Below are 25,641 nucleotides of genomic sequence, written 5' to 3' on the forward strand. Positions count from 1 at the left end.
TCGTGACGGCTAATGGCGCAGCAATTCCAACTTTCCGTATGCGGCGGGTCCAAGTCTGTTTCGGCGGTCAGCACTTCCATTGGGAATTCGTCACGGCCACAGTCTCGCAGGCCATCCTAGAGGCAGATTTTCTGTGTGCCAGCGGCCTCCTCGTCGATGTCCGGCACCGCCGGTTGATCAACGCGGCCACCTTCCACTCAATTCCGTGCCACCACGGTACCACCGTGGCGCACTCTATCGCCTGCACTTTCCCTTCTCCGGATGACTTCACTCGGCTCCTCAGAGAGTTCCCGGAGCTGACAAGGCCCACTGTCTCCTCCTCGGCCACAAAGCATGGTGTTGAACATCATATCACCACTACTGGCTCCCCGGTTTATGCATGGGCTAGAAGGCTCGAACCCGGCAAGCTCGCGGCTGCGAAAGCGGAGTTCGACACGATGGAGCGACTTGGGATTATTCGCCGGTCGAATAGTCCCTGGTCTTCACCTCTCCACATTGTTCCGAAACCGGGCGGTGGCTGGCGGCCATGCGGTGACTACCGACGCCTGAACAACGCCACTACTCCTGATCGGTACCCGATCCCGCATATTCAGGATTTCTCGGCCCATTTGGCGGGAAATTCTATCTTTTCTCAAGTTGACTTCGTCCGGGGGTATCACCAGGTTCCCGTGCACCCACAAGATGTCCCGAAAACCACAGTCATCACCCCTTTCGGCCTCTTTGAGTTCCTGCGGATGCCATTTGGCTTGAAGAACGCGGCACAGGCTTTCCAGCGCTTAATGGACTCCATGCTCCAAGACCTACACTTCATCTTCATCTATCTTGACGACATTCTCATCGCCAGCGCTAGCAAGGAAGAGCACATCTCCCGTTTGCGTACCCTCTTTACACACCTCAGCCAGCACGGTTTAATCATCAACCCGGCCAAGTGCCAGTTCGGCCTGCAGCGGATCGATTTCTTGGGATACCACATAACATCAGACGGCGCCGTCCCCTTACTGACGAAGGTGGAAACTGTTACCTCTTTCCCGTGCCCGCCAACCATCAAGGCCCTGCAAGAGTTCCTGGGGATGGTCAACTTCTATCACCGATTCGTCCCTAAGGCGGCTCAGCTAATGCAACCTTTGTACGGGGCCCTCAAGGGCAAGTCCGGTAAGGATCCAATCAGCTGGACGGCCGCGATGGACCAGGCGTTCGTCAACACCAAGAGTGCTTTGGCCAACGCAACCATGCTGGCGCACCCACTTCCAGGTGCCACCATTGCCCTTACCACAGACGCGTCAGACTACGCCATCGGCGCAGTGCAGGAGCAGTGGTGAACGGCACGTGGCAACCGCTGGCGTTTTTCAGCCGTCAACTATGGAAAAATGAAAAAAAATACAGCACCTTCGATCGGGAGTTACTGACCCTTTTCCTAGCCATTCGCCACTTCTGGTTCTTATTGGAAGGACGTCCCTTCATGGCTTTTGTCGACCACAAGCCACTAACGTTCGCCATGGCCAAGACCGCCGAACCGTGGTCTGCTCGTCAACAACATCTCCTGACGTTTATTTCTGAATTTACCACGGACATTCAACATGTGTCTGGTAAAGACAACCTGGTGGCGGATTGCCTCTCCCGTGTGACGGTCCATGCGGTTCACCTTGGGATTGACTACGCCCTCGTGGCTGCGGATCAGGCCTCGGACCCAGAGGTCCAATCATACAGAACCGTCCCCTCTAGTTTCCAAGCGACCAACGTCAGTTTCCAGACCGCAGGCGCCACGCTCCTTTGCGACGTCTCCATGGGCGTTCCCCGACCTATCGTGCCAGTCGCATGGCGCCGGAAGGTGTTTGATGCCATACACGGGTTGTCGCATCATGGTATGAAGGCTTCACAATGGCTAATGTCAGCGAAGTTCATCTGGAAGGATATGCACCTCGATGTCCGTGACTGGGCCAACACCTGCGTGGTCTGCCAGAAGGCCAAGGTCCAGCGTCATGTTAAAGCTCCAGTGGCTACGTTCGCTGTTCCGGAGCGTCGTTTCGACCACGTGCATGTGGACCTTGTGGGGCCACTTCCGCCTTCTCATGGTTATACGCATCTCCTCACCATGGTGGACCGCACCACTAGGTGGCCAGAGGCAATTCCTTTGCTTTCCACCACTTCGGCAGACGTCGCTAGAGCTTTCATCTCCTGTTGGGTTGCCCGTTTCGGGGTACCGGTGGACATCTCTTCCGACCGTGGGCCACAATTTTCCTTGGAGCTCTGGAACGCTGTAGCTCAGGGGCTCGGCACCAAACTTTATCACACCATCGCCTATCATCCACAGGCAAACGGCCTTTGCGAGCGATTCCACAGGTCGCTTAAAGCCGCCCTTCGGGCCAGTCTTCAAGGTGCAGGATGGGTGGACAGACTTCGATGGGTCCTTTTGGGTCTTCGTACGGCGCCCAAAGACCTGCAATCGTCCTCAGCCAAACTTGTTTATGGCCAGCCTCTCGGAGTACCAGGGGATTTCCTCCCTTCTCCCACAGAGCCATGGTCCGCCTCCCAGCAACTCGTCAGCCACCAGGAAGCGGCCAGATGCTTCGCTCCAGTGCCTACATCAAATCACGGCTTACAGAGCTCCCACGTGCCAGCGGAGCTGAAGAATGCCGAGTACGTATTTATCCGCCATGACGCTCACCGGGATCTGCTCAAGCCCCCTTACACTAGTCTTTTCCGCGTCATCGAATCAGGAGACAAATCCTTTTCGGTCGACATCGGAGGAAAGCCGGATCACATTTTGGTGGACCGATTGAAGCCGGCTCACCTGGACCTGGACACCCAGTTGTCGTCGCTCAACCGCCAAAACGTGGCCGACCGCCCGCAGCCACCGTGCCAGATCAACCACAGCCGCCCGCCAACTCAACCACAACCGCCTGCAAGCTCGACCACCGTCCATCAGCTTCCTCTGCAAGGTTACCGAAGTCGCTCGGACAGATTTGTCAGGCCTCCGCGACGTCTCACTTTTGCTGTTAAAGACAATTCGGGGGGGCGCATGTGGCGGAGCCACCAAAGGACTCAGATCGTTTGTACATAATTCCTTTAACAACATGTTAGCTGCAGTCTGAGTCTGTATCTTTATTTATGCTGTTTAACTGTACAGGGTGTGGTTGCTTTAACAGCGAGGCTAAAACGTGATGACGTCACGCCATTCATCACGTGATCCCTCACTGGCGGGAAAACATGATGACATCATGACGTCAGCCACAGGACTGCAGGGGCAGTCCTCATGGAGCCTCCAGAGAGAGCAGACCTACATTCGATGTTATCCTGCAGTTTCTTGTTAAAGCCTGTTTGTTTCATTAAAGTTCATTTTGTTTAATCGCCTGAGTAGAACTCCGTCTTTTAGTTAGGAACCCACGTTCCTACACTATACTACTTGCTTCAGCCACTCCCTCTGGTAGCGAATTCCACATTCTCACCCCTCTCTGGGTAAAGAAGTTTCTTCTGAATTCCCTATTTGATTCCTTGGTGACTATCTTATATTGATAGCCTCTAGTTTTGCTCTTCCCCACAAGTGGAAACACTCTCTCTATGTCTACTCTATTAAAACCTTTCATGATTTGAAAGACTTCTATTAGGTCAAGAGAAAAGTGACCCAGCCTGTTCATCCTTTCCTGATAGGTATACCTTGTAAATCTTCTCTGCACCCTCTCCAGTGCCTCTATATCCTTTTTATATGGCGACCAGAATTGTGCGCAGTACTCCATGTGTGATCTAACCCAGGTTCGATACAAGTTTAGCATAACTTCACTAATTTTCAGTTCAAACCCACTATAAATAAACCCTAGTGCTTGGTTTGCTTTTTTATGGCCTTGTTAACCTGTGTTGATACTTTTAGTGATCTGTGTATTTGTACTCTAAGATCCCTTTGCTCCTCTACCCCATTTAGATTCTTATTTTCCAAGTAATATGTGACCTCCCTATTTTTCTTACCAAAATGTAATACCTCACATTTATTTGTGTTGAATTTCATTTGCCAATTCTATGCCAATTCTGCAAGTTTATTAATGTCCTCTTGTAATTTGTTGCAGTCCTCCTCGGTATTGACTACCTCTCCCCACCCCCCCCCCCATCCCCAATTTGGTGTCGTCCACAAATTTAGATTTTTTTTTTAGATTCCAAAGTCTAAATCATTAATATAAATTGTGAACAACAGTAGTCCTAGCACTGATCACCACCACTTCCCACCTTCTGCCACTCTGAATAGCTACCCTTTGCCCCTACTCTTTGCTTTCTGTCTTGAAGCCAGCTAGCTATCTATTCTGCTACTTGTCCCTTGACTCTGCATTCCCTGACCTTATTCATTACTCTATTATGTGGTACATTATCGAAGGCCTTTTGAAAATCTAGATAAACTACATCTACTACATTACTCTTGTCTACTCTCTCTGTTACCGCTTCAAAAAATTCAAAAGAAATGAGAGAGTATACCTATCAGGAAAAGTTGAAAAGAGAAAGCTGAGGGTTGACCTAATAGTGGACTTTAAAATCATGAAAGGTTTTGATAAAGCAGAGAGTGTTTCCACTTGTGGGGAAGAGTGAAACTAAAGGCCATCAATATAAGATAGTCACCAAGAAATCAAATAGGGAATTCAGAAGAAACTTCTTTACCCAGAGAGTGGTGAGAATGTGGAACTTGCTACCACAGGAAGCAGTTGAAGCAAATAGTATAGATGCATTTAAGGGGAGGCTAGATAAGCATATGAGGGAGAAGGGAATAGAGGGTTATGCTAATAAAGTTAGATGAAGAAAGACAGGAGGAGGCTCGAGTGGAGTATGGACTGGTTGGGCCGAATGGCCTGTTTCTGTGCTGTATATCCGATGTAATCCTATGAATCTGCTTTCTATTTTTGATTTTTGTTCTCCATGCAAGTAAGAATAGTATGTATTACAATTTCATAATTTGTACTGACCATCGGATCCACGCATGAAAATATAACATCTTTAACGGAAAGTGACAACACCCTCTCTGTTCAAACTGCTTTGACTCACTTATGGTAGTTTGCTAACAATTTAAAAGCCTTTAAGAATCCACATATAGAGCCTCTATGTGTCATCACTTTCTCCTGTTCATGTGCTTTTTTACCTGTGCTGGGTTTCCTTCTCATCAGTTCCAAGTTTGTGCCCTCCTTTTCCTCATAATGCACAATCCTTTTTTCCCCTTAGCCTCAAATTTGCACTGAAATTCCTTCTCCTCAACCTCAAGGCTATCTAATGCTCCTTCTCCTCAACCGCAAGACTATCTAATGCTCCTTCGCCTCAACCTCAAGACTATCTAATGCTCCTTCGCCTCAACCTCAAGTCTATCTAATGCTCCTTCTCCTCAACCTCAAGACTATCTAATGCTCCTTCTCCTCAACCTCAAGACTATCTAATGCTCCTTTGCCTCAACCTCAAGACTATCTAATGCTCCTTCTCCTCAACCTCAAGACTATCTAATGCTCCTTCGCCTCAACCTCAAGACTATCTAATGCTCCTTCGCCTCAACCTCAAGTCTATCTAATGCTCCTTCTCCTCAACCTCAAGACTATCTAATGCTCCTTCTCCTCAACCTCAAGACTATCTAATGCTCCTTCTCCTCAACCTCAAGACTATCTAATGCTCCTTCGCCTCAACCTCAAGACTATCTAATGCTCCTCCTCCTCAACTTGAGTTTAAGCTCTTCCACCTGGTATGCATGCTCCTTGTCCTTTTCCTCTACAGCCAGTCAGGTCCATTCCAGCTCTTGATCAGTACCTCTTGCAGTCATTCTGTACACTGCTGTTTGCTACAGTGCAGTTTACTTCAAATATAAAACTTTGAACTGCCTGTTTTTTGGTCTGTAAGTACTATTCCAGTACCAACTTGGTAACACTGCTGTTACATTTTTGGGCACTTTTCTCAGATATTTCACTCATGCTAAATGCCAAAACCTCATTTTATAAAGGTGAGTGTGCCTTTATTTGCCAATAATTGGTATTGTGGCGAGCCTAGCGTCAAATAAAAACCCTTGTCACTGTATTTAGCTGACTGGATATGTCAGAAGCACTGTTATGATCTGCTAGAATTAGGAAAATTGTAGAATACACATTCTATCAGACCATATTTAGGCTATAAGCTATAGGACAGGTTTATTAATAGTAACAGATAAAGTAGAAAAGAAAATACAGCAGATTTCTGTACCTTACAGAACCCATTTCTACTTCTTAGATACAGAAAATAATAAACATATGTCACCCTTCACTAATATTCTTATTAATTCTGGAGCTGAGATAACAGGGTAGATTTTCCGCCAGTGAGTACATCGGGCAGCCAGCTGGCAGAGCGCGCACACCAACCACTCCATGGCCCTGGCAGCAGCCCTGGTCCATTTGTGGAGTGGGCCTCATTAGTATTAAGTCAGTGAAGTAAACTGAGCTGTACCAATTGCACAGGGCAGCCCGCCGGCTCCAGCCCGTCGCAATATCCAGTGGTCTAACCAGCCTTCGGGCCGGAAGAAGGAAGGCTGTGGGTGGGGGGGGAGGGTGGTGGCGAGATGGGTTTGGCAGTGGCCCAGGATGGTTTTTGTTGTGGAGCCTGGAGGAGTACTCCTGTTCCTCTCAGCCCACCATATATACAGCAAAACTTACCTTTAGACTTCTCTTCAGCTGGACCGCCAGCTGACACTGGGCATAGTCCGCGCAGCACACACTCTACCCAGTACTGTCCTAAAATGACAAAAGGGCTCTTACATACATCGTAGGACCCAGATTTGCATCTTAAAAGGGCCTACCCCCGACTCAACCCAGCAGTAGGCCCAGAGGAAGATTGCAGTGGCCACAGCGACGGCGGGAATGGGGTGGTAAATTATTACCCAGCATTTTGAGGTGCGACCACCCCTTTTCCACCCAAGCGGGAGCTCTCAAAGTCTCCTCCTCCACTCCTTAACATTACACCTACATTAGGTTATTTGACACTTTCCTACAGAGCCTCAGCCTACCACCTTCATCTTACTGGCTTCAGAAGAACTTGCAGCATACTCCCTGAGATAGATCCTTGGTACTTTTTAGAAGTTCAGAAACAAAGAAAATCAAAATATACATTTCAAAAAGCAAGTGAAAGTTGCCAATCATAAATAGAATTAAAGACACAAGTAAATGTCTTCAGACCCAGTGTCTCTCCTGAAACGTCAGCAGAATCCTGCTAATAACTGTTTCATATAAATGTATTTGTCAATAAGTTGCAAAGGTACATTCAACTTAATTGATCACTAACAAAACAAAGCAAACAATTAACAGATAAGAAATAAAAACAGAAAATGCTTGAAACACTCAGCAAGTCAGGGAGCATCTGTGAAGTGTGAAACAGAGTTAACGTTTCAGGTCGATGACCTTTCGTCAAGCTGTTCCGCAGTATTTTGTTTTTGTTTTAATTGACCAACAAGTACTTTGCCTTCACCGTAAAACTACATTAACATATTAAAGCCACTTAGTCTCATTAAAACAACCTGTTGAAGCCTCAACTCTGGATATCAATTTGTAATCACACATGAACTATAATCTTACTCCCAATTCAACCATGAACTTGCAGTACCAACATTTAAAGTGATTGACATTTTCCTATACATAGATACTAAAATGTATAGACTTTCTCATGATTAGGATGGTGACTGAAATCTGCTATCACACAAAGTTGTTGTGATGCAGGTACAGCACCTACAGCTATAGCAAGCTATTAATTTGAAAGTGGCATGAAGCTGAGATTTGTTTTCACAGTAGTACTTCAACAGGAGTTACACTGATATTTTTCTCCTATAAAGATTTTTTTTAATTGATGTTGGTGCATTATAATATGCAACAGAAACAGGTAACATTATTTGTATGCAAACAAAATAATGTATACAACCTCAAAATTATTTGCTGTAGTAAAAATGGTATTATAAATTTAACAAGCCTTAATATTAGCTGGTTTGTATATTTGTAGCTGAGGTGTTTTGCCCACGTTGAGAATTGCTCTATCTCCCTCTCCATCTCACACAATTGCTATTGTTTCCTTAACTCTGAATGTCAGAATGTCTTTATTGTTTCCTTATCATTTTGATGGTTTGGGCTGTCAAAGCCGACCTCCTCACAGATTGTACCGCCTGTCTATGAATCTTCAAAATATTTTTGATTTTTGTTCTCAATGTAAACTATTTTGTTACCTCAAAAAAATGAATATAAAATTTGGCTCAATGACAGCTGATGGATCCAAGATTTATTTTTAAATTTCTCTGTGTAACTAGACCTGAATAAGCAGACCAAACATTTCACTTACAAAATTTTATTTTTGTATGACAATTCGTACAGGTGAACTAACAAGATGTTGGAAATAAATGATAGTAAAGTGACATCAGAGAGTGCATACAAGTAAGTTTAAGTCAGAAATAACAACAGAAAATGCTAGAAAAACTCAGCAGGCCAGGCAGCATCCATGGAGAGAGAAACAGAGTTAACGTTTCAGGTCGAAGACCTTTTGTCAGAACTGGAAAAAAGCAGGAAATGGAACAGATTTTAAGGCAAGTTTAGGGGCTGGGAAATAGGGGAGGGGATGAAAGAACAAAAGGGAAGGTCTGTGATAGGATGGAAGTCAGGAGAAGTAAAGAGGCATTAAGAGATATTCAAGGCAAGAGGAAATGGAAGGTTTAAGTCAGTCTTGTTTAGCTTAATTTTATGCTAATTTGGAGTTTGCTTGCATTTAAGGTATGGCATTCAAGAAACAACATTAACAGGTTGACATTTCTGAGGTTAAAAGAAAGAAGACTTGCATTTATATAGCACCTTTCCCGACCACAGGACGTCCCAAAGCACTTTACAGTCAATTAAGTACATTTTTTTGAAGTGTAGTCACTTTTGTAATGTAGGAATCGGCGCAGCCAATTTGCGCTCAGCAAGGTCCCATAAACAGCATTGTGATAATGATAAGATAATGAGGGTGAAATTTGACATTGGTAGGATACACTAAACAGGCAGTATTGTATCAGTGGTCTATTATACGCTCTGCCCAATATTCCGTTCCAATTACTTCAATTGAATTGACTATCTGGTGTTTCCCATAATGGGCGGAAAATGTAATTTAGCCATTTATTTCACCACACTTGTCCAATTTCACCCCAATCTGTTTTAAGTGATGTTGGTTGAGGGATAAATATTGGCCAGGGCACCTGTGAGAACTCCCCATCTCTTCTTCGAAACTTATAATAGTGTTGAAGTTTATAATAGGGGACTGAATTATTCAGTGACCGACAGGTACTTTGGTCCTTCCAGCGACACATCTCAAGCTAACATAGTCGGGGAACATAGAGTCTAATGAGAAGGAGGAACTGAATGAAACCAGTATTTGTAGGGAAATGGTGTTAGGGAAATTGACAGGATTGAAGGCCAATAAATCCCCAGGGCCTGATAATCTACATCCTAGGGTACTTAAGGAAGTGGCCCTAGAAATAGTAGATGCATTGCTGGTCATCTTCCAAAATTCTATAGACTCTGGAACAGTTCCCATGGATTGGAGGATAGCTAATGTAACCCCACTATTTAAAAAAGGTGGTAGAGAGAAAACGGAGAATTATAGACCGGTGAGCCTGACATCAGTAGTGGGGAAAATGCTAGAGTCCATTATAAAAGATGTAATAGCAGAGCACTTGGAAAACAGTGACAGGATCGGACAAAGTCAACATAGATTTACAAAAGGTAAATCATGCTTGACTAATCTACTGGAATTTTTTGAGGATGTAACTGGTAGAATAGCTAAGGGAGAACCAGTGGATGTGGTGTATTTGGACTTTCAGAAGGCGTTCGATAAGGTCCCGCATAAGAGATTAGCATGCAAAGTTAAAGCACATAGGATTGAGGGTAAGGTACTGTCTTGGATAGAGAACTGGTTGGCAGACAGGAAGCAAAGAGTTGGAATAAACAGGTCTTTTTCCGAGTGGCAGGCAGTGACTAGTGGGGTACCGCAGGGATCGGTGCTAGGACCCCAGCTATTCACAAAATATATATAAATGATCTAGATGAGGGAACTAGATGTAATATCTCCAAGTTTGCAGACAACACAAAGCTGGGTGGGCTTGTATGCTGTGAGGAGGATGCAGAGAAACTCCAGTATGATTTGGACAGGTTAGATGATTGGGCAGATGCATGGCAAATGCAGTATAATGTGGATAAATGCGAAGTTATCCACTTCAGTGGCAAAAACAGGAAGACAGATTATTATCTGAACGGCAATAGATTGGAAAAAGGGGAAGTGCAACGAGACCTGGGTGTCCAAAATAACAACAGAAAATGCTGGAAAAATTCAGCAGGTCAGGCAACATCCGTGGAGAGAAATTTGAGTTGACATTTCGGGTCGAACCCTTCTTCAAAACTGGAAAGAAAAGAAAATAGATCGAAGGCAGGGCTGCGATCGGACAAAAGAAGTGAAAGAAACAAAAGAAGTAAAAGAGCTAGACGAGATGGTAATAGGCTGAGATTAGGTGTAAAGTGTACTGGCAGGGCAAGAGATAGCTGCCAGGTGTGAGAGAGAAACAAAAGGAAAGGGGGGGGGGAAGGAGTGGAAAAATTACAAGGACCTGGATGTCCTTGTGCACCAGTTGCTGAAGGTAAGCATACAGGTGCAGCAGGCGGTTAAGAAGGCAAATGGTATGTTGGCCTTCATAGCAAGAGGATTCGAATACAGGAGCAATGATGTCTTGCTGCAGTTGTACAGGGCCTTGGTGGGACCACACCTTCAGTATTGTGTGCAGTTTTGGTCACCTTATCTGAGGAAGGATGTTCTTGCCATGGAGGGAGTGCAGTGAAGATTCACCAGGCTGATACCTGGGATGGCAGGAATGACGTATGAGGAGAGATTGGGTCGATTGGGCTTATACTCACTGGAGTTTAGAAGAATGAGAGGGTATTTCATTGAAACTTATAAAATTCTAACAGGACTAGACAGACTAGATGCAGGAAGGATGTTCCCGATGGTGGGGGAGTCCAGAACCAGGGGTCACAGTCTAAGGATAAGGGGTAAGCCATTTAGGACTGAGATGAGGAGGAATTTCTTCACCCAGAGAGTGGTGAACCTGTGGAATTCTCTACCACACAAGGCAGTTGAGGCCAATTCATTAAATATATTCAAGACGGAGTTAGATATATTTCTTAAGGCTAAAGGGATCAAGGGATAAGGGGAGAAAGCAGGGACAGGGTACTGAATTTGGATGATCAGCCATGATCTCATTAAATGGCAGAACAGGCTCGAGGGGCCGAATGGCCTACTCCTGCTCCTATCTTCTATGTTTCTATAATCAAAACATAGGAATTAAATATCTATGAAAAAAACTCGACTGCCGCATTGTTTTATAGCAGCGATTTGAGAATGTAAAAGTGTCGCATATGGTATTTCAAATAAACTCGGATACAAGGATGTACATAAATTAAGGTTAACGGTGGGGACAGATAGGCAGGCACAGGACAACAATCTCTAATCACGGCAAAAACTGGGACCCTCGGCACAAAATAGGTTGTCTAAAGGACTTCATTTCAACCGTACATGACTACATTTAAATGAACAACGTATCCAGTAATTATATTTTAAAAGAACATGTACAATGTTAGTCCACTCCAGATCTCTGTACCAACATCTGTACATATGATTCACCAGCCAGTGCTAAAACGCACGCCTCCAAGCAAAAAAGTCGCACTTATATTACATACCATTTAAAAAGGGAAATCACTGAGTAACAGCCACTGAGGTACCATCGCGCTCTGATACAGCAGCCGGTTACAGTTATATCATTAATATCACGCCAATGACATAAAGTATCAATAGTTTTACTCAAAGTATAGCGATAGTGCAAATAACGTGAGTGCACGATGCCTAGCGGTTATTTAGTCTATATCGTGCAGGATTTTTTCCTTATGTTAATTAGAAGTCTACAGTTTCAAAAGAGCTATTTACGTTTGAAAGTTTTAAAATGCACAACAAAATAGAAAGTGAGATCAAATAGCACAGTTACTCGTTGTTATCGTTTGACAAGGCGGGAATGTACTGTGTTCAATTTGAAATTCAGGACAAAGTTAATACGCTTAGATTCCATTTGGCAGCTTCTAAAATGAACAAGGTAATAAGACTGTAGCCAAAGAGTCATCCCTGGTAGACTTTGTTCATTTTCAAATAACGTTACCATCGCATGAAACCATGAGGAAATGGCAACCTCACACATAGGCGGAGTCGCTGGATTGAGTTCTTCCGAAGTTGGGCACTCCTATCCTGTGCGGCGAGTCCTTGTTTCTGATTTCATATATGGATTTCCGCCGTTCCTGCGCCCCCCTCACCGCCGTTTTGATCTTTCTCCAACCCAGGTGATTCAGCTCTGCCAGGTTGAGGACGACACAAAGTCCACTCACCGCGAACATGAAGACGAGAAAAACCGTCTTTTCCGTTGGCCTGGACACATAACACTCGACCTGATTAATACACGGGTAGCGGTCACATTCGTACATCGACGGGACGTTGAATCCGTAGAGGAAATACTGCCCCATCAGGAAACCAATCTCTAAAGCATTCCTGAAAACTACTTGGATGATATAGAAACGGGAGATTCCCTCCTGCCGCCGTATCTTCGACATTTTACTATTCCTCGCAGCCGAGTTTTGCATTTCTTTCATTTCTAAAAAGTCTGATTCTGTCTCTTTGGTAGAAGTTTCTGAGTTCTGAAGAACCCCGTTCACTATTGTATTTTTAATCTTATTGTCTTCTCGCTTCTTATCTTTGTCCAAGTTGATGAATACGGTGGCGTACTGTCTCTCCCGCTGCTTGGAGGACTGATGGACCGAGTAGGTTATAAAGCAGAGGCTGGGAGTGCACACCATGATGATCTGGAATACCCAGTACCGTATATGTGAGATTGGAAAAGCCTTGTCATAACAAGCCTGGTTACAGCCTGGCTGCAGAGTGTTACAGACAAACATCGTCTGCTCGTCATCATACACCGTCTCTCCAACTATAGCCACTACCAGGATTCGGAAGATCACCACCACTGTCAGCAAGATCCTAGAAGGAGAAAAGTACAGAGATCTAACTGATTCAATCTATTTGCTACATTGGTATTTATAAAGTAGGGACATTGACTAGACAGTTCTGCGAGAAAGTCAGGATCATTTGCTTTACACAGCCACACACATTTTATATTCCTCGTCCCTCCCAAATTTGAAAAGCATCAACAGATATAACTTTGGAGGAGAAGTTTATTTTCACACAGCAATGCACCGATCCATTCATTGCCAGCAAGGGTTCGCGCGAAAGGTTATTTGTACACAGATTTCTTACAGGCGAGCTATTTGCTTCCAAACGCATGTTTACTTCTACCCTAGCTGCTACAAGGTACCTTTGGTATTTCCTGGACTTGAGATGTACGGCTATGTGGATTGCAAGGACTCTACTAGCAAAGCTAACCGTCATTATTATGGATACATAATGGATTAAAGTCTTCAGAATGAATGCGACACCCGAAGTGACTTCGCCGCGTTAAATGTTCATTTGCTGATTTTGCAGATTCGGACAATCCTCTTACCTTCCTATCATAGTCGAATGCTGCTGAACGGCTGCCTCCAACAGCCTCTCTAGTATTGTCCATTCTCCCATCTCTGTACATCCGGCGAGAACAGAACTAAATCATCGGCAATCGGCCGGTCTGTTGGATTTCTCCTTCCTTTAATTGTCAATAAAACTACACAGAAGCTGCCCAAAGAGTCGGTTTAGCCCTGGTCTGAACAGGGCTGGGCGAAGCGTGAACACACAACTGTACCTGGCGACTCAGCGCCTTCTCGTCTTTAGCCTGTCGTGCCGATTAATATAATCTCGCTTGCTTTGGACAGGAGGTTGATGCGGTCCGAATGGGGGAAGATGGTATTTAGAGTCATGCGGGCTCTAATCTTCCTTTAAATACTTGCCTCCTGCGTCATTCACTAGCAGGTTTTTTTTGTAGACATCAGCTAAATGAAGAAAGATTTTCTGGTTTTCATTATTTTGAAATATCCCAGGGCGGATTAATTTGCATTGTAATCGTATAGCGCCAAAATGCCTGGCGTGGAGCTAGATGTTAGAAACAAATCGCTCAAGCCAAATCCAAAACAGAAAACCTTGGAGACACTCAGCGTGTCAGGCGGCATCCGTCCATTGAACACAAGTAGTCGTTTCGAGTAGTGACCCCTTTAACAGAAATGGTTTGAGATTGTTAAAGTCAATATTAAGACCAGAGGGCTGCAAAATGTCTGAGTAGAAAGAGGAGGTGCTGTTCTTGGAGTTTCCTTTGCGATCTGAAGTTGTTAAAGTCAACATTCAAGTTTGGGACTTCCTCAGTTCCGAGGAAGGGTTTTGTACGGGAAACTGCCACTTGTGTTCTCTGGGCACACGCTGCCCGATCTGCTGAGTGTCCCCAGTGTTTCTGATTTTGTTTCAGATTTCTAGCATATGCAGTAATTTGCCTGTTGTTCATATTGTTCTGTGCCCTTGTGGTCTCCAGTAAATTAACTAGGGAGGTGAGGTAAAAGTTGTAATAACACCGTAGCCGCGAGTGTTTACTTCACCTTGGATAAGATTTTACATTTCAATCCTGTATCCCATTAGGTTACATAGCCACAAATAGCAATCACATCCATTCTGACCAAATATTGCCATTTTTTCCGGATTTCACCAGAAGGCGACAACAGCCCTTAATATCGTTCTTCTATCAAATATATGTTGTTAAGATTTTTACTAGATTTGTTTCATTTATAGAAATATACTCAGCAGTTCAGTTCCCCTCCAAGTCACACACTATACTGACTTAGACTTTGCGTTCCTTCATGTCCCGGTCTAAATCCTGGAACTCCCTCCCTAACAGCACTGTGGGAGTACCTTCACCATACGGACTGCAGCCGTTCAAGAAGACGGCTCACCACCACCTTCTCAAGGGCAATTAGGGATGGGCAATAAATGCCAGGCTTGCCAGCGACGCCCACATTCCGAGAATGATTTTTTAAAGGTCAGCATCTGTGGAGAGAACAGACAAGTTAACATTTTAGGTGAGAACTCTTCCTCGATGAAGGGTTACACTTTAAACGTTAACTTGTCTGTTCTCTCCATAGATGCTGCCTAACATGCTGAGTATTTCCAGCATTTTCTGTTTATATTTCAGATATCCAGCATCTGCAGTTTTTTGCTTTTTACTTGGTTCCATTTATATATTGTTAAATTTGCAGAACAGATGACAGAATCGACATGTGCAGCTATTGTAGACTGAGGTTGTTGGCTCTATTTAGTTCAATTTAATTCCTGATTAAGGCTCTCCCACCGAAAGTCTCTGCACGCCCACGTGTTCATTTGCATGTCACCCTATGAAACAATGATGACATCGGCATCTGAACTGGAAAACTAATCTCGAATCGTGAAAGACAGCCAAAGTTCACCATTGAATTTATCTAACACCAAAAACTTGAGGATTTTAAAAAATAAATCCTGATATCTTCAAAATCCTGGTTTTCATTACATCTGCGATGTTTGCCTTGGTAAACGCTTCAAATAACCGATCCACCTACAATTCTATTAGCGGTGTCGAAATATGCAGTTCAGTTTAGTCGGGCATGTTTGCATTGATGTTGGAAACAAAAATGGAGAGAGAAATGGATTGCCCTTCCATCTTCATAAACCATGTAAGACGTGTAGTGGCGCTTCTTAGTTTCCAAACAGGCAGGCCACTGGGCTGTGGGGCTTTTAACATCGAGTAGACGCGTGTCGAAATAAAACGTTCCCAAACGTAGCTTTGTCTTTTAAACTGTTTACTATAACACTTAACAAACAGAATTACAAAGCAAACACATATAAACGAACACGGTCAAAAACTGTACTGCTCCAAACCTCACAGCTTCTGCCTCTTTCACCACGTGCAGTTTAAACTGTAAAATGGCTGCACCCATGTGTGGCTTAGGGACTGTTCCATTGTGGCAAGAATGAAGGGGGTGTCGGACTATACTACTGGAGCAAGAAAATAGGGGGTTTCTTAATACAATAAGTCGTTCAGGTAAATTAACTGTATTATGCCATTTAGCCACTATTTTAAAGTATTTTCTTAAGCTTTTATGGCTCTTACATTCCGGCCCCTAATTGACTAGGCACATGAAGCATATCAATTACTCAAACATTAAGAGTCATAAACTAATGAGTTCAACATATTTACAATACAAGTGTCCACTTTTTTCTTTCGTTCAGGAGCTTTTCACGCTGCTTCTTGTAGCAGGCAGAGCTTTGTGATCGGTCTCTCCAGGGTACTGGTCTTGGTTTGCAAACAGACACAACGAACGACGCCTCTGGAGTCTGGCATGGTCTTAATTATTTTTCCCATCAACCAAGAATTTCTAGGGGCTGAATCATCCACAATTAAGACAATGTCTCCGACGATGAAGTTCCTCTTTATTTTGGACCATTTTTGACGCTCCTGTAGCAGAGGTAAGTATTCTCTTGTCCATCTGGTCCAGAAGAGGTCTGACATATACTGAACTTGCCTCCACTTCCGACGGGCATACAGATCTTCCTTTTTGAAGACTCCCGGGGGCATGGCTGGCTGTGTTTTCAACAACAACAGGTGGTTCGGAGTCAGGGCTTCGAGGTCATTGGGATCATCTGCTGTCTTAGTTATCGGTCGGTCATTAATGATGGCTTCGACCTCGCACAGAACGGTTTGGAGTCCCTCGTCGTCCAGCGCTTGCTGCCTCAGTACAGAACTGAGTAGTTTTCTTACGGTGTGTATCTGTCTTTCCCAGACACCTCCGTGGTGGGATGCAGCCGGAGGATTGAAGATCCACTTAATTCCTGTTTGCATCATGGCTTCCTGTATTTTAAGCTGATTCCAACCTTCAATAGCTTCCCGTAGTTCTCTCTCCGCTCCGACGAAATTAGTGCCATTATCAGAACGCATAATGGACACCTGTCCTCTTCTACAGACAAAGCGCCGCAAGGCGTTAATACAGGAATCAGTGTCAAGCGTGTGTGCCACCTCAATATGAACTGCTCTGATGGTCAAACAAGTGAAAAGCACACCATATCTCTTGACAAGGCTCCGTCCTCGCTTTACCTCGAAAGGCCCGAAATAGTCCACCCCTACGTTTGTAAATGGGGGCTTGTCTGGTAACAAACGGTCTTCAGGCAGGTCTGCCATTTTCTGCTCCCCAGCTCTAGCGTGTAACCGTCTGCAAACAATACATTCAGAGAGTATTTTTCTTATTACGGAATTAGCTCCTGGAATCCAGTATCTTTGTCTTAGCTTCGCAAGCACGTGATTCCTCCCACTGTGTCCAATACCCTGGTGTATATGCTGAAGAATGAGAGTAGCAACCCGGAGGTCCTTAGAAAGGATAGCAGGATGCTTGGCCTCCTCTGGCATAGCAGATTTGTTTAGTCTCCCTCCCACCCTCAGTACTCCATCTTGCAGTGTAGGGTCCAGCTTGTAGATATGACTACCTTTCTTGATTGGAGTATTTTGCTGTAGAGCTTCGGTTTCTTCTAGGTATCTTTGTCTTTGACTGAAGCAAACTATCTCCTTCTCAGCCTTGGCCAAATCCTCCACGGTCAATGAATTCTTGCTCAATGTGGTCTTGTGCTGATGCATATACTGCTGTAGAAGCATTCTCTGCTTATCAGGGTTACTTTCAGACTGACTGATAGTGGCTCGGTACTCTTTTCTCTTACTGCTCAGGTGTAGCAGCAACTCTTTCAACCTTAGAAACCATGCAACTGCTTTCCTCAACTGGTGCCATCCTGAGAAATGGTTAACAAGCTTGTTCACTGTGTCAAAGTTCTCTTTCGTAGTTATGAAATTTACTGTGACTGATCTCTTGACTTCGACGTCGTCTTCAGTAATCTGACTTGGCATATCTGGTCTTTCTGGCCATGATCTCTCTGTTTCCAGCAGATAACTTGGGCCTTGTATCCAAGTTTCACTCCTCATGAAGTTTTCAGCCTTCAATCCCCGTGAGGCTTGATCTGCTGGGTTTAATGAGGTGTTTACATACCTCCATTGAGATGGTTGTGTAGCTTCTCTAATGGATGAGATTCTGTTTGCTACGAAGGTCTTGAAGCGTATCTTCTCATTCTCTATATACTTCAGCACCGTCGTGCTATCCGTCCAGAAGACAGATTCTTCTAATGGGAGCTGTAACTCTTTACGCATCACCTGGTCAACTTTAACTGCAACAACCGCTGCCGTCAATTCCAGTCTCGGGATGGTGACCTGCTTCAGCGGAGCCACCCTGGATTTTCCCATGAGGAAGGCACAATGTTTCTGGCCCTGTTGATTTGTCAGCAAGAGGTAGGTAGCCGTGCCATAGCCGTCCTCACTGGCGTCCGAGAAATGATGTAGTTGAGCCGTCTTTGTAACTCCAAAACTCGCAGGCTTGATGCATCTACTGACGTTGAAGCTAGAAAGTTGTTGCAAATCTGTCAGCCATCTGTGCCATCTCTGAGCTTGACCTTCTGGGATATCTTCATCCCATCCTCTCTTGTCTCTACACAGCTCTCGTAGCATCAGCTTCACCGGCAGAATGAGTGGTGCCAGGAATCCGAGAGGGTCGTAGATGGAACTGACCACGGAGAGAATCCCTCGTCTTGTGGATGGTCTTTCGTTCACCATTATCCTGAAGTTGAACGTGTCTGACTCGATGCACCATTGTACACCAAGAGCTCTCTCGATAGGAAGGACATCGTGGCTCAGGTCCAGATCTTTGACTTCAGTGGCTCTTTCCTTTTCTGGGATAGAAGCTAGAACTGCTCTGCTGTTGCTTATCCACTTAGTCAGATGGAATCCTCCATTCGAACACAGAGTTCTAAGGTCTCTTGACAGTGCGATGGCATCGTCTTCTGTTGACACGGACTTCAGACAGTCATCGACATAAAAGTTTCTGAAGATTGTCTCCACAGCCTCGGATGGTGCTTTGCCCTTGCCATCTTCTGCAGTTTTTCTGAGAGCGTAGCTTGCACAGCTGGGAGATGATGTGGCTCCAAACAGGTGTACGGCCATTCTACATTCCACCATCGCTTCACTAACGTCGCCATCTGGCCACCAAAGGAAACGCAGAAGATCAGCATCTTCATCAGGGATTCTGACTTGGTAGAACATTGATTCTATGTCTGCCATCATGGCAACGAGCTCTTGTCTAAACCTAGTCAAGACGCCAATGAGGGTATTAGTAAGATCAGGACCTTGAAGCAGCTGGTCATTCAATGAAGTTCCTCTGAATGAGGCGGCGCAGTCAAACACTACACGGATCTTTTTCTTCTTTGGGTGATACACCCCGTGATGAGGAATGTACCAGACCCTTCCATCGTCTCTGTTCAACTGTTCTTCGGGCACTTTTACAGCATAGCCTTTCGCTATGATGTTTCTCATGAAGTCTTTGTAGTCTTCGTGAAAGTCGGGGTTCTTGTTCAGCTTTCTCTTTAGACTGATGGCGCGTTGCTCTGCTATGCAGCGATTGTTCGGCATCTTCGCGGTCTGTCTTCTCAGTGGCAAACCAATGTGATAGTGGCCATCAATGAACTGTGTAGACCTTGTCATCAAACCCATGAACTGATGGTCTTCTTGTGACATCTCTGTCTTTTCCTCACAGCTGCGTTCTGAGAAGTCTGCGTTGAACTGCTGTATCAACAGCTCTTCAATGCTTGCGATAGAGATGCGATTAACTGTGACGTTTTGTCGTTCCTCCTTGTTCAACTTGTGGCCATCATCTCTCCTTACCGGTCCATTGATTACCCATCCAAGGGCTGTCCTGATGGCGTAGGGTCCGTCATCCTTGCTGTTTATCACCTGCCATGGCTCCATAGTTTTGTAGGCATTGGTTCCAATTAATAGGCCAATTTCTGCTTCAATGTATGGGAGACGCACCTTTTCTAGGTAGGGCCATCTATCCACATCCTTCTGCAGGGCTAGGTTCCCTATTCTAACAGGAATCTCCCTCTGTGTGAAAACATTAGGCAGGTCTATGAAGTCCTTCTCTTCAAGTCCACACACTTCTAGGTCTGACAGGATATAGCTTTGCATTGACTTCTCATGACCCATGGTGCGTAATAGGATTTCTGTTCTTCTGCCTCTAACGTTCAGCTGTCGCATGAGTGATTCTGTGCAGAACGTTGCTGAACTACCTGGATCCATGAAGGCGTAAGTCTCCACAACCTTCTCACTCCTCTTAGGCTTGATCCTTACTGGTACGATGGCAAGGATACAGTCACTGCCACCGGCCCCAGTGAGTCCACAAGTCTCTGGTTCTAGCGACACCAGAGCACTTGAAACAACCTTCTCGTCGGTATTGTTTTCTTCACTCTTCTTAGAGACTTGTTCTTCTTTATGGATATGCAGCAGACTGGGATGTTTCCGAGTGCACTCTCTGCATGTTGTTCTTTGCTTACAGTTTCTACTCAGGTGCCCCTGAGAGAGACATCCAAAACATAGGCCGTTGTACTTCAGGAATTCGATTCTGTCCTTATGTGGCTGTGCTTTGATGTTGCTGCAGAAATCCAATGTATGATTCTTCTGGCAGAATAAGCATGGCTTCTGAAAGGCATTAGCAGGTGTCACTGTGCTGCTCTTTTTGGGAGATGAGTTCTGGGGCCTTTCTTCCTCGGCCTGAGTGACGATAGTTGCAAAGCTGCTTCCCCTGGAACCATCTTTCCTGAGAGTCTTTGATTCAGCAGGCTTGGCTTTCACTCTTCCATCGGTGGTCTGGCTGACATCCTGGATGTTTCCAAACAATGGGTCCCTAGCAATTTTAGCCTGTTTGTCTATGAAATTCACTAAGTCTGCAAACCTGGCTCTACTTTTCCGTCTCTCCATTATCTCAAAGGCTGTTCTTCTCCATTGTTCTCTCATCCTGTAAGGAAGCTTAGAGATGATGATTCTCATAGTCGTAGGATTGTCCATCTCTTCCATGAATTCAACATCCTCCATGGTGTTGCGACATCCTATGAGGAAGGGAACATATGCGTTCAATGCCTCTCCGTCTTCTGATCTGATCTGTGGCCACTTGGTAGCCTTTTCGATATATGCAGTGGCTATCTTCAGCTCGTTACCATAGTGCTCCTGCAGCAACTTCCTGGCTTCTATGTATCCCCGGTCCGGTCTCATGTGTTCACAGCTTCTGACCAGGTCTTGTGGTTTACCACTGGTGTACTGTCCCAGGTAGTACAACTTATCACTGCTGCTCTCTGTCTTGGAGTCAATGGCTTGTTCAAAGGATCTGATGAAGGGCTTATACTTGAGTGGGTCGCCTTGGAACACTGGTATGGTCTCTTTGAGGGAGTCGAAACAGATTCTGTTGTTTTACAAGCATCTCTGTAATTTCGTTCTGATGTTGCATCACTCGGTATAGGCTTCTCCCTGTGTCTTCAGGCCTCTGGTGGTCATCAGCAGGGTCTAGTCTAGACCGTCTGACGTCTGGGGTAGCATCACGTGCTCCTGTTAGTGGAGAGGCCACTCTTCCACGCTGTAATGCCGGGGAATTGCTTTCGGGCTCTGTTGTAACTCTTGAAGGTGCCCTGGATCCAACTCTATGTGGCAACGTTGACTGGCAGTGGCTCCCGCCGTCCCGTGAGCCTTCATAATCTTCGTACGCACTCAACCTGGCATCTGAGACCTCGATAGCTGTTTTCATCTCCAGCCGTTCTTTCTTTGCCTGCACCTGGGCCCGCTGGGCCTGCACTTGGGCCTGTTGGGCCTGCACTTGGGCCTGCAGTTGGGCCTGTTGGGCCTGCAGTTGGGCCTGCAGTTGGGCCTCTTGGACCTGCAGTTGGGCCTCTTCCCGTTCAAGAGCTTGCTTCTCATCTAAAGATGCTGCGCGCGCCATCAACGCCGCCCGTTCAGCCTCCGCTCTCATGCGTCGCGCTGAGCTTGTGGTAGAAGCGACTGACCTGCGTCCAGAAACAGAGCTACCTTCTTTTCGATTTTTGCTCGGTCTGGCGGAAGTCTCTGAAATGCTATCGTCTGGTCCGACTTCATCGTCAACCTTATCTTTCTCTGCTGTATCAGCATCTTGACGAATTTTTAACATCCACTGCTCCGTGGCCTTGATATAGTCCTTAATGCTGGTTGATTTAAGATCAAACCAGTCGTGCTGATCAGTGTTTCCCTCTTCTTCAGACAGAAGTGCTAATATATCTTCATTGAGTATATTAAATTCTTCATGCAGCTTGGAGAAATCGTAATACATCATGTCTTCAGCTTTCTTAATATTAGCATTATCTTCCATGAGACGATCAATTATCTTCATTTTTCCAGTTATCTGAACTAATTTAGCCTTCCTTGCACCTATGCTTCTATGTAACTTCTCTTCCCTTGCCTTTGGGGTGAGCTTTATTTCCCTCTTTTGGCCAGCAATCCTTCTGGCTGGGGGAAGCTCCTGGCTCCGTAAGGCCTCGGCCATTTTACCCGCAGCTCTTATTTAGCTTCTCAACAGAATGAACAAAGCAAGTAACAGTCACTGTACCTTCGCTTTCTTAAATTGTCGTCTGGCTCCGTGACCATTCATGTATACGTTCGCCGACGATTCCGTCCCTTCCTTCTTAGGGAGCTAGTTTTTGACTAATGTAGTGGCGCTTCTTAGTTTCCAAACAGGCAGGCCACTGGGCTGTGGGGCTTTTAACATCGAGTAGACGCGTGTCGAAATAAAACGTTCCCAAACGTAGCTTTGTCTTTTAAACTGTTTACTATAACACTTAACAAACAGAATTACAAAGCAAACACGTATAAACGAACATGGTCAAAAACTGTACTGCTCCAAACCTCACAGCTTCTGCCTCTTTCACCACGTGCAGTTTAAAACTGTAAGATGGCTGCACCCATGTGTGGCTTAGGGACTGTTCCATTGTGGCAAGAATGAAGGGGGTGTCGGACTATACTACTGGAGCAAGAAAATAGGGGGTTTCTTAATACAATAAGTCGTTCAGGTAAATTAACTGTATTATGCCATTTAGCCACTATTTTAAAGTATTTTCTTAAGCTTTTATGGCTCTTACAAGACGTTTCATACAACGTTGGTGCCACGACCCATTGGGTTTTATTCAAAAATGCTGAACAGTTTCAAATTTACCGTACGATGACTTCAAAAGCATGAAGATGAATTTTACTCTCAGTCCAAGGAACACATTAAGACAGAAAAGTTAATTGACGATACTGCACTTTGGAGATTTCCATGTGCACTTTCCATCTCCACCAACATTTGGAAACAAATTGAAAGAAGAAGTTGGCGTGTATGTGAAAACTTCATAAAGTGTACATCATCCTCAAGAACCATCAGATTATATCCAGCTTTAGAAATCCCCAAACAAAATGAATCCCAAAATATTGCCTAAACATTCTTAATGGACCACGTTTGTAAAACAGAGAATATATTAAGCAAATAATCTCATTTAATGCAAATACGTTTTTTTTAAAAACCTTGTCAACGATAATCTGAACAAAGGATTACGTGTGAAGACAATCTGGTGGAGAATTAAATCATTAGTGCTGCAATAAGTGTTGGCATTTGAAACCCAGTTCTGTCTATTTGGGGGTGATGTGTCATGTGTTTTAATTAATTGTATTTCTTTATTGGCTCTTAACTAAATGTTGATTGTATCTACTTTTTGCTTTTACATATATACAATTAATACAGTATCTGCAAAAACACACCCTTGTGTGTTTATTAACAGTGAAAATATACAGTGTAATGTTAACTGTTATTGGATAGTACTTAGCTGCCTAGTCATTTTTACAATTTCTTTTACTGCGTATTCAAGAAAGCACATTTTCTGAAACTACTACATGTACATTTATTTGAAGAAGCAAGAAAACATAGAATCATACGGCACAGGATGAGACCATTGTGGAGATGAAGTCCCGTCTTCACGCTGAGGACACCCTCCATCATGTTGTGTGGCACTACCACCGTGCTAAATGGGATAGATTCAGAACAGATCTAGCAGCTCAAAACTGGGCATCCATGAGGCGCTGTGGGCCATCAGCAGCAGCAGAATTGTATTCCACCACAATCTGTAACCTCATGGCCTGGCATATCCTTCACCCTACCATTACCATCAAGCCAGGGGATCAACTCTGGTTCAATAAGGAGTGTAGAAGAGCATGCCAGGAACAGCACCAGGCATACCTAAAATGAGGTGCCAACCTGGGGAAGCTGCAACACAGGACGACATGCATGCTAAAAAGCGGAAGCAGCATGCTATAGACAGGGCTAAGCGATCCCACAATCAACGGATCAGATCAAAGCTCTGCAGTCCTGCCACATCCAGTCGTGAATGGTGGTGGACCATTAAACAACTAACGGGAGGAGGAGGCTCCATGAATATTCCCATTCTCAATGATGGTGGAGTCCAGAACGTGAGTGCAAAAGACAAGGCTGAAGTGTTTGCAACCATCTTCAGCCAGAAGTGCCGAGTGGTTGCTCCATATCGGCCTACTCCTCAGGTCCCCACCATCACAGAAGCCAGTCTTCAGCCAATTCGATTCACTCCACGTGATATCAAGAAACAGCTCAACGCACTGGATACAGCAAAGGCTATGGGCCCTGACAACATCCCGGCTATCATGCTGAAGACTTGTGCTCCAGAACTAGCCACGCCTCTATCTCCAACAAGCGAGAGTCTAACCACCTCCCCTTGACATTCAATGGTATTACCATCGCCGAATCCCCCACCATCAACATCCTGGGGGGTCACCATTGACCAGAAACTGGACCAGCCACATAAATACTGTGGCAACAAGAGCAGGTCAGAGGCTAGGTATTCTGCGGCGAGTGTCTCATCTCCTGACTCCCCAAAGCCTTTCCACCATCTACAAGGCACAAGTAAGGAATGTGATGGAATACTCTCCACTTGCCTGGACCAGTGCAGCTCCAACAACACTCAAGAAGCTCAACACCATCCAGGACAAAACAGCCCGCTTGATTGGTACCCCATCCACCACCTTAAACATTCTTCTTCTTCTTAGGCAGTCCCTTGGAACCGAGGATGACTTGCTTCCACATTAAAAATGAGTTCCCAGGTGACTGATGAGTCCAATGCGGGACCTACAGTCTCTGTCACAGGTGGGGCAGATGGTGGTTGAAGGGGCGGGTGGGTGGGGTGCTTGGGTTGATGTGCACTCCTTGTGCTGCCTGCGCTTGGCTTCCGCTTGCTCCCAGCGAGGAGACTCGAGGTGTTCGGCGCCTTCCCGGATGCTTCTCTTCCACTTTATGCGGTCTTGGGCCAGGGATTCCCAGGTGTCGGTGGGGATGTTACACTTTTTCAGGAGGCTTTGAGGGTGTCCTTGAAGCGTTTCCTCTGCCCACCTGGGGCTCTCTTGCCATGCCGGGGCTCCGAGTAGGTTTTGGGAGTCTCGTATCGGGCATGCGGACAATGTGACCCGCCCATCGGAGTTGATCAAGCGTGGTCAAAGCTTCAATGCTGGGGATGTTGGCCTGAGCAAGAACACTGATGTTGGTGTGCCTATCCTGCCAATGGATTTGCAGGATCTTGCGGAGGCAGCATTGGCAGTACCTCTCCAGTGCTTTGAGGTGCCTGCTGTACATAGTCCATGTCTCTGAGGCATACAGCAGGGCGGGTATCACTGCTGCTCTGTAG

General features: G+C 45.3%; 1 protein-coding gene across 1 annotated transcript; it reads right to left on the bottom strand.

The window, feature by feature from the left end:
• Positions 1–6,648: 6,648 nt before the first annotated feature.
• On the bottom strand, positions 6,649–14,049 carry LOC147109471 (gap junction delta-2 protein). Its single transcript, XM_086003438.1, has 2 exons — positions 13,577–14,049; positions 6,649–13,056 (listed from the first exon to the last, which is right to left on the bottom strand). Exons 1-2 carry the CDS (start codon positions 13,645–13,647, stop codon positions 12,219–12,221), a joined length of 909 nt encoding a protein of 302 aa, XP_085859564.1. The 5' UTR covers positions 13,648–14,049; the 3' UTR covers positions 6,649–12,218.
• Between the last annotated feature and the right edge of the window lie 11,592 nt (positions 14,050–25,641).

Source organism: Somniosus microcephalus, chromosome 12 (genome assembly GCF_052327205.1).
Source record: "Somniosus microcephalus isolate GS21.2 chromosome 12, FLI_Smic_1.0, whole genome shotgun sequence".
Taxonomy (NCBI): domain Eukaryota; kingdom Metazoa; phylum Chordata; class Chondrichthyes; order Squaliformes; family Somniosidae; genus Somniosus; species Somniosus microcephalus.

Excerpts from the sequence above, each read along its gene's own strand:
- LOC147109471 (XM_086003438.1), bottom strand. The coding sequence starts at position 13,647 with ATGGGAGAATGGACAATACTAGAGAGGCTGTTGGAGGCAGCCGTTCAG. Across the intron at positions 13,057-13,576 it reads CATTCGACTATGATAGGAAG|GATCTTGCTGACAGTGGTGG; the intron begins GTAAGAGGATTG and ends TTCTCCTTCTAG.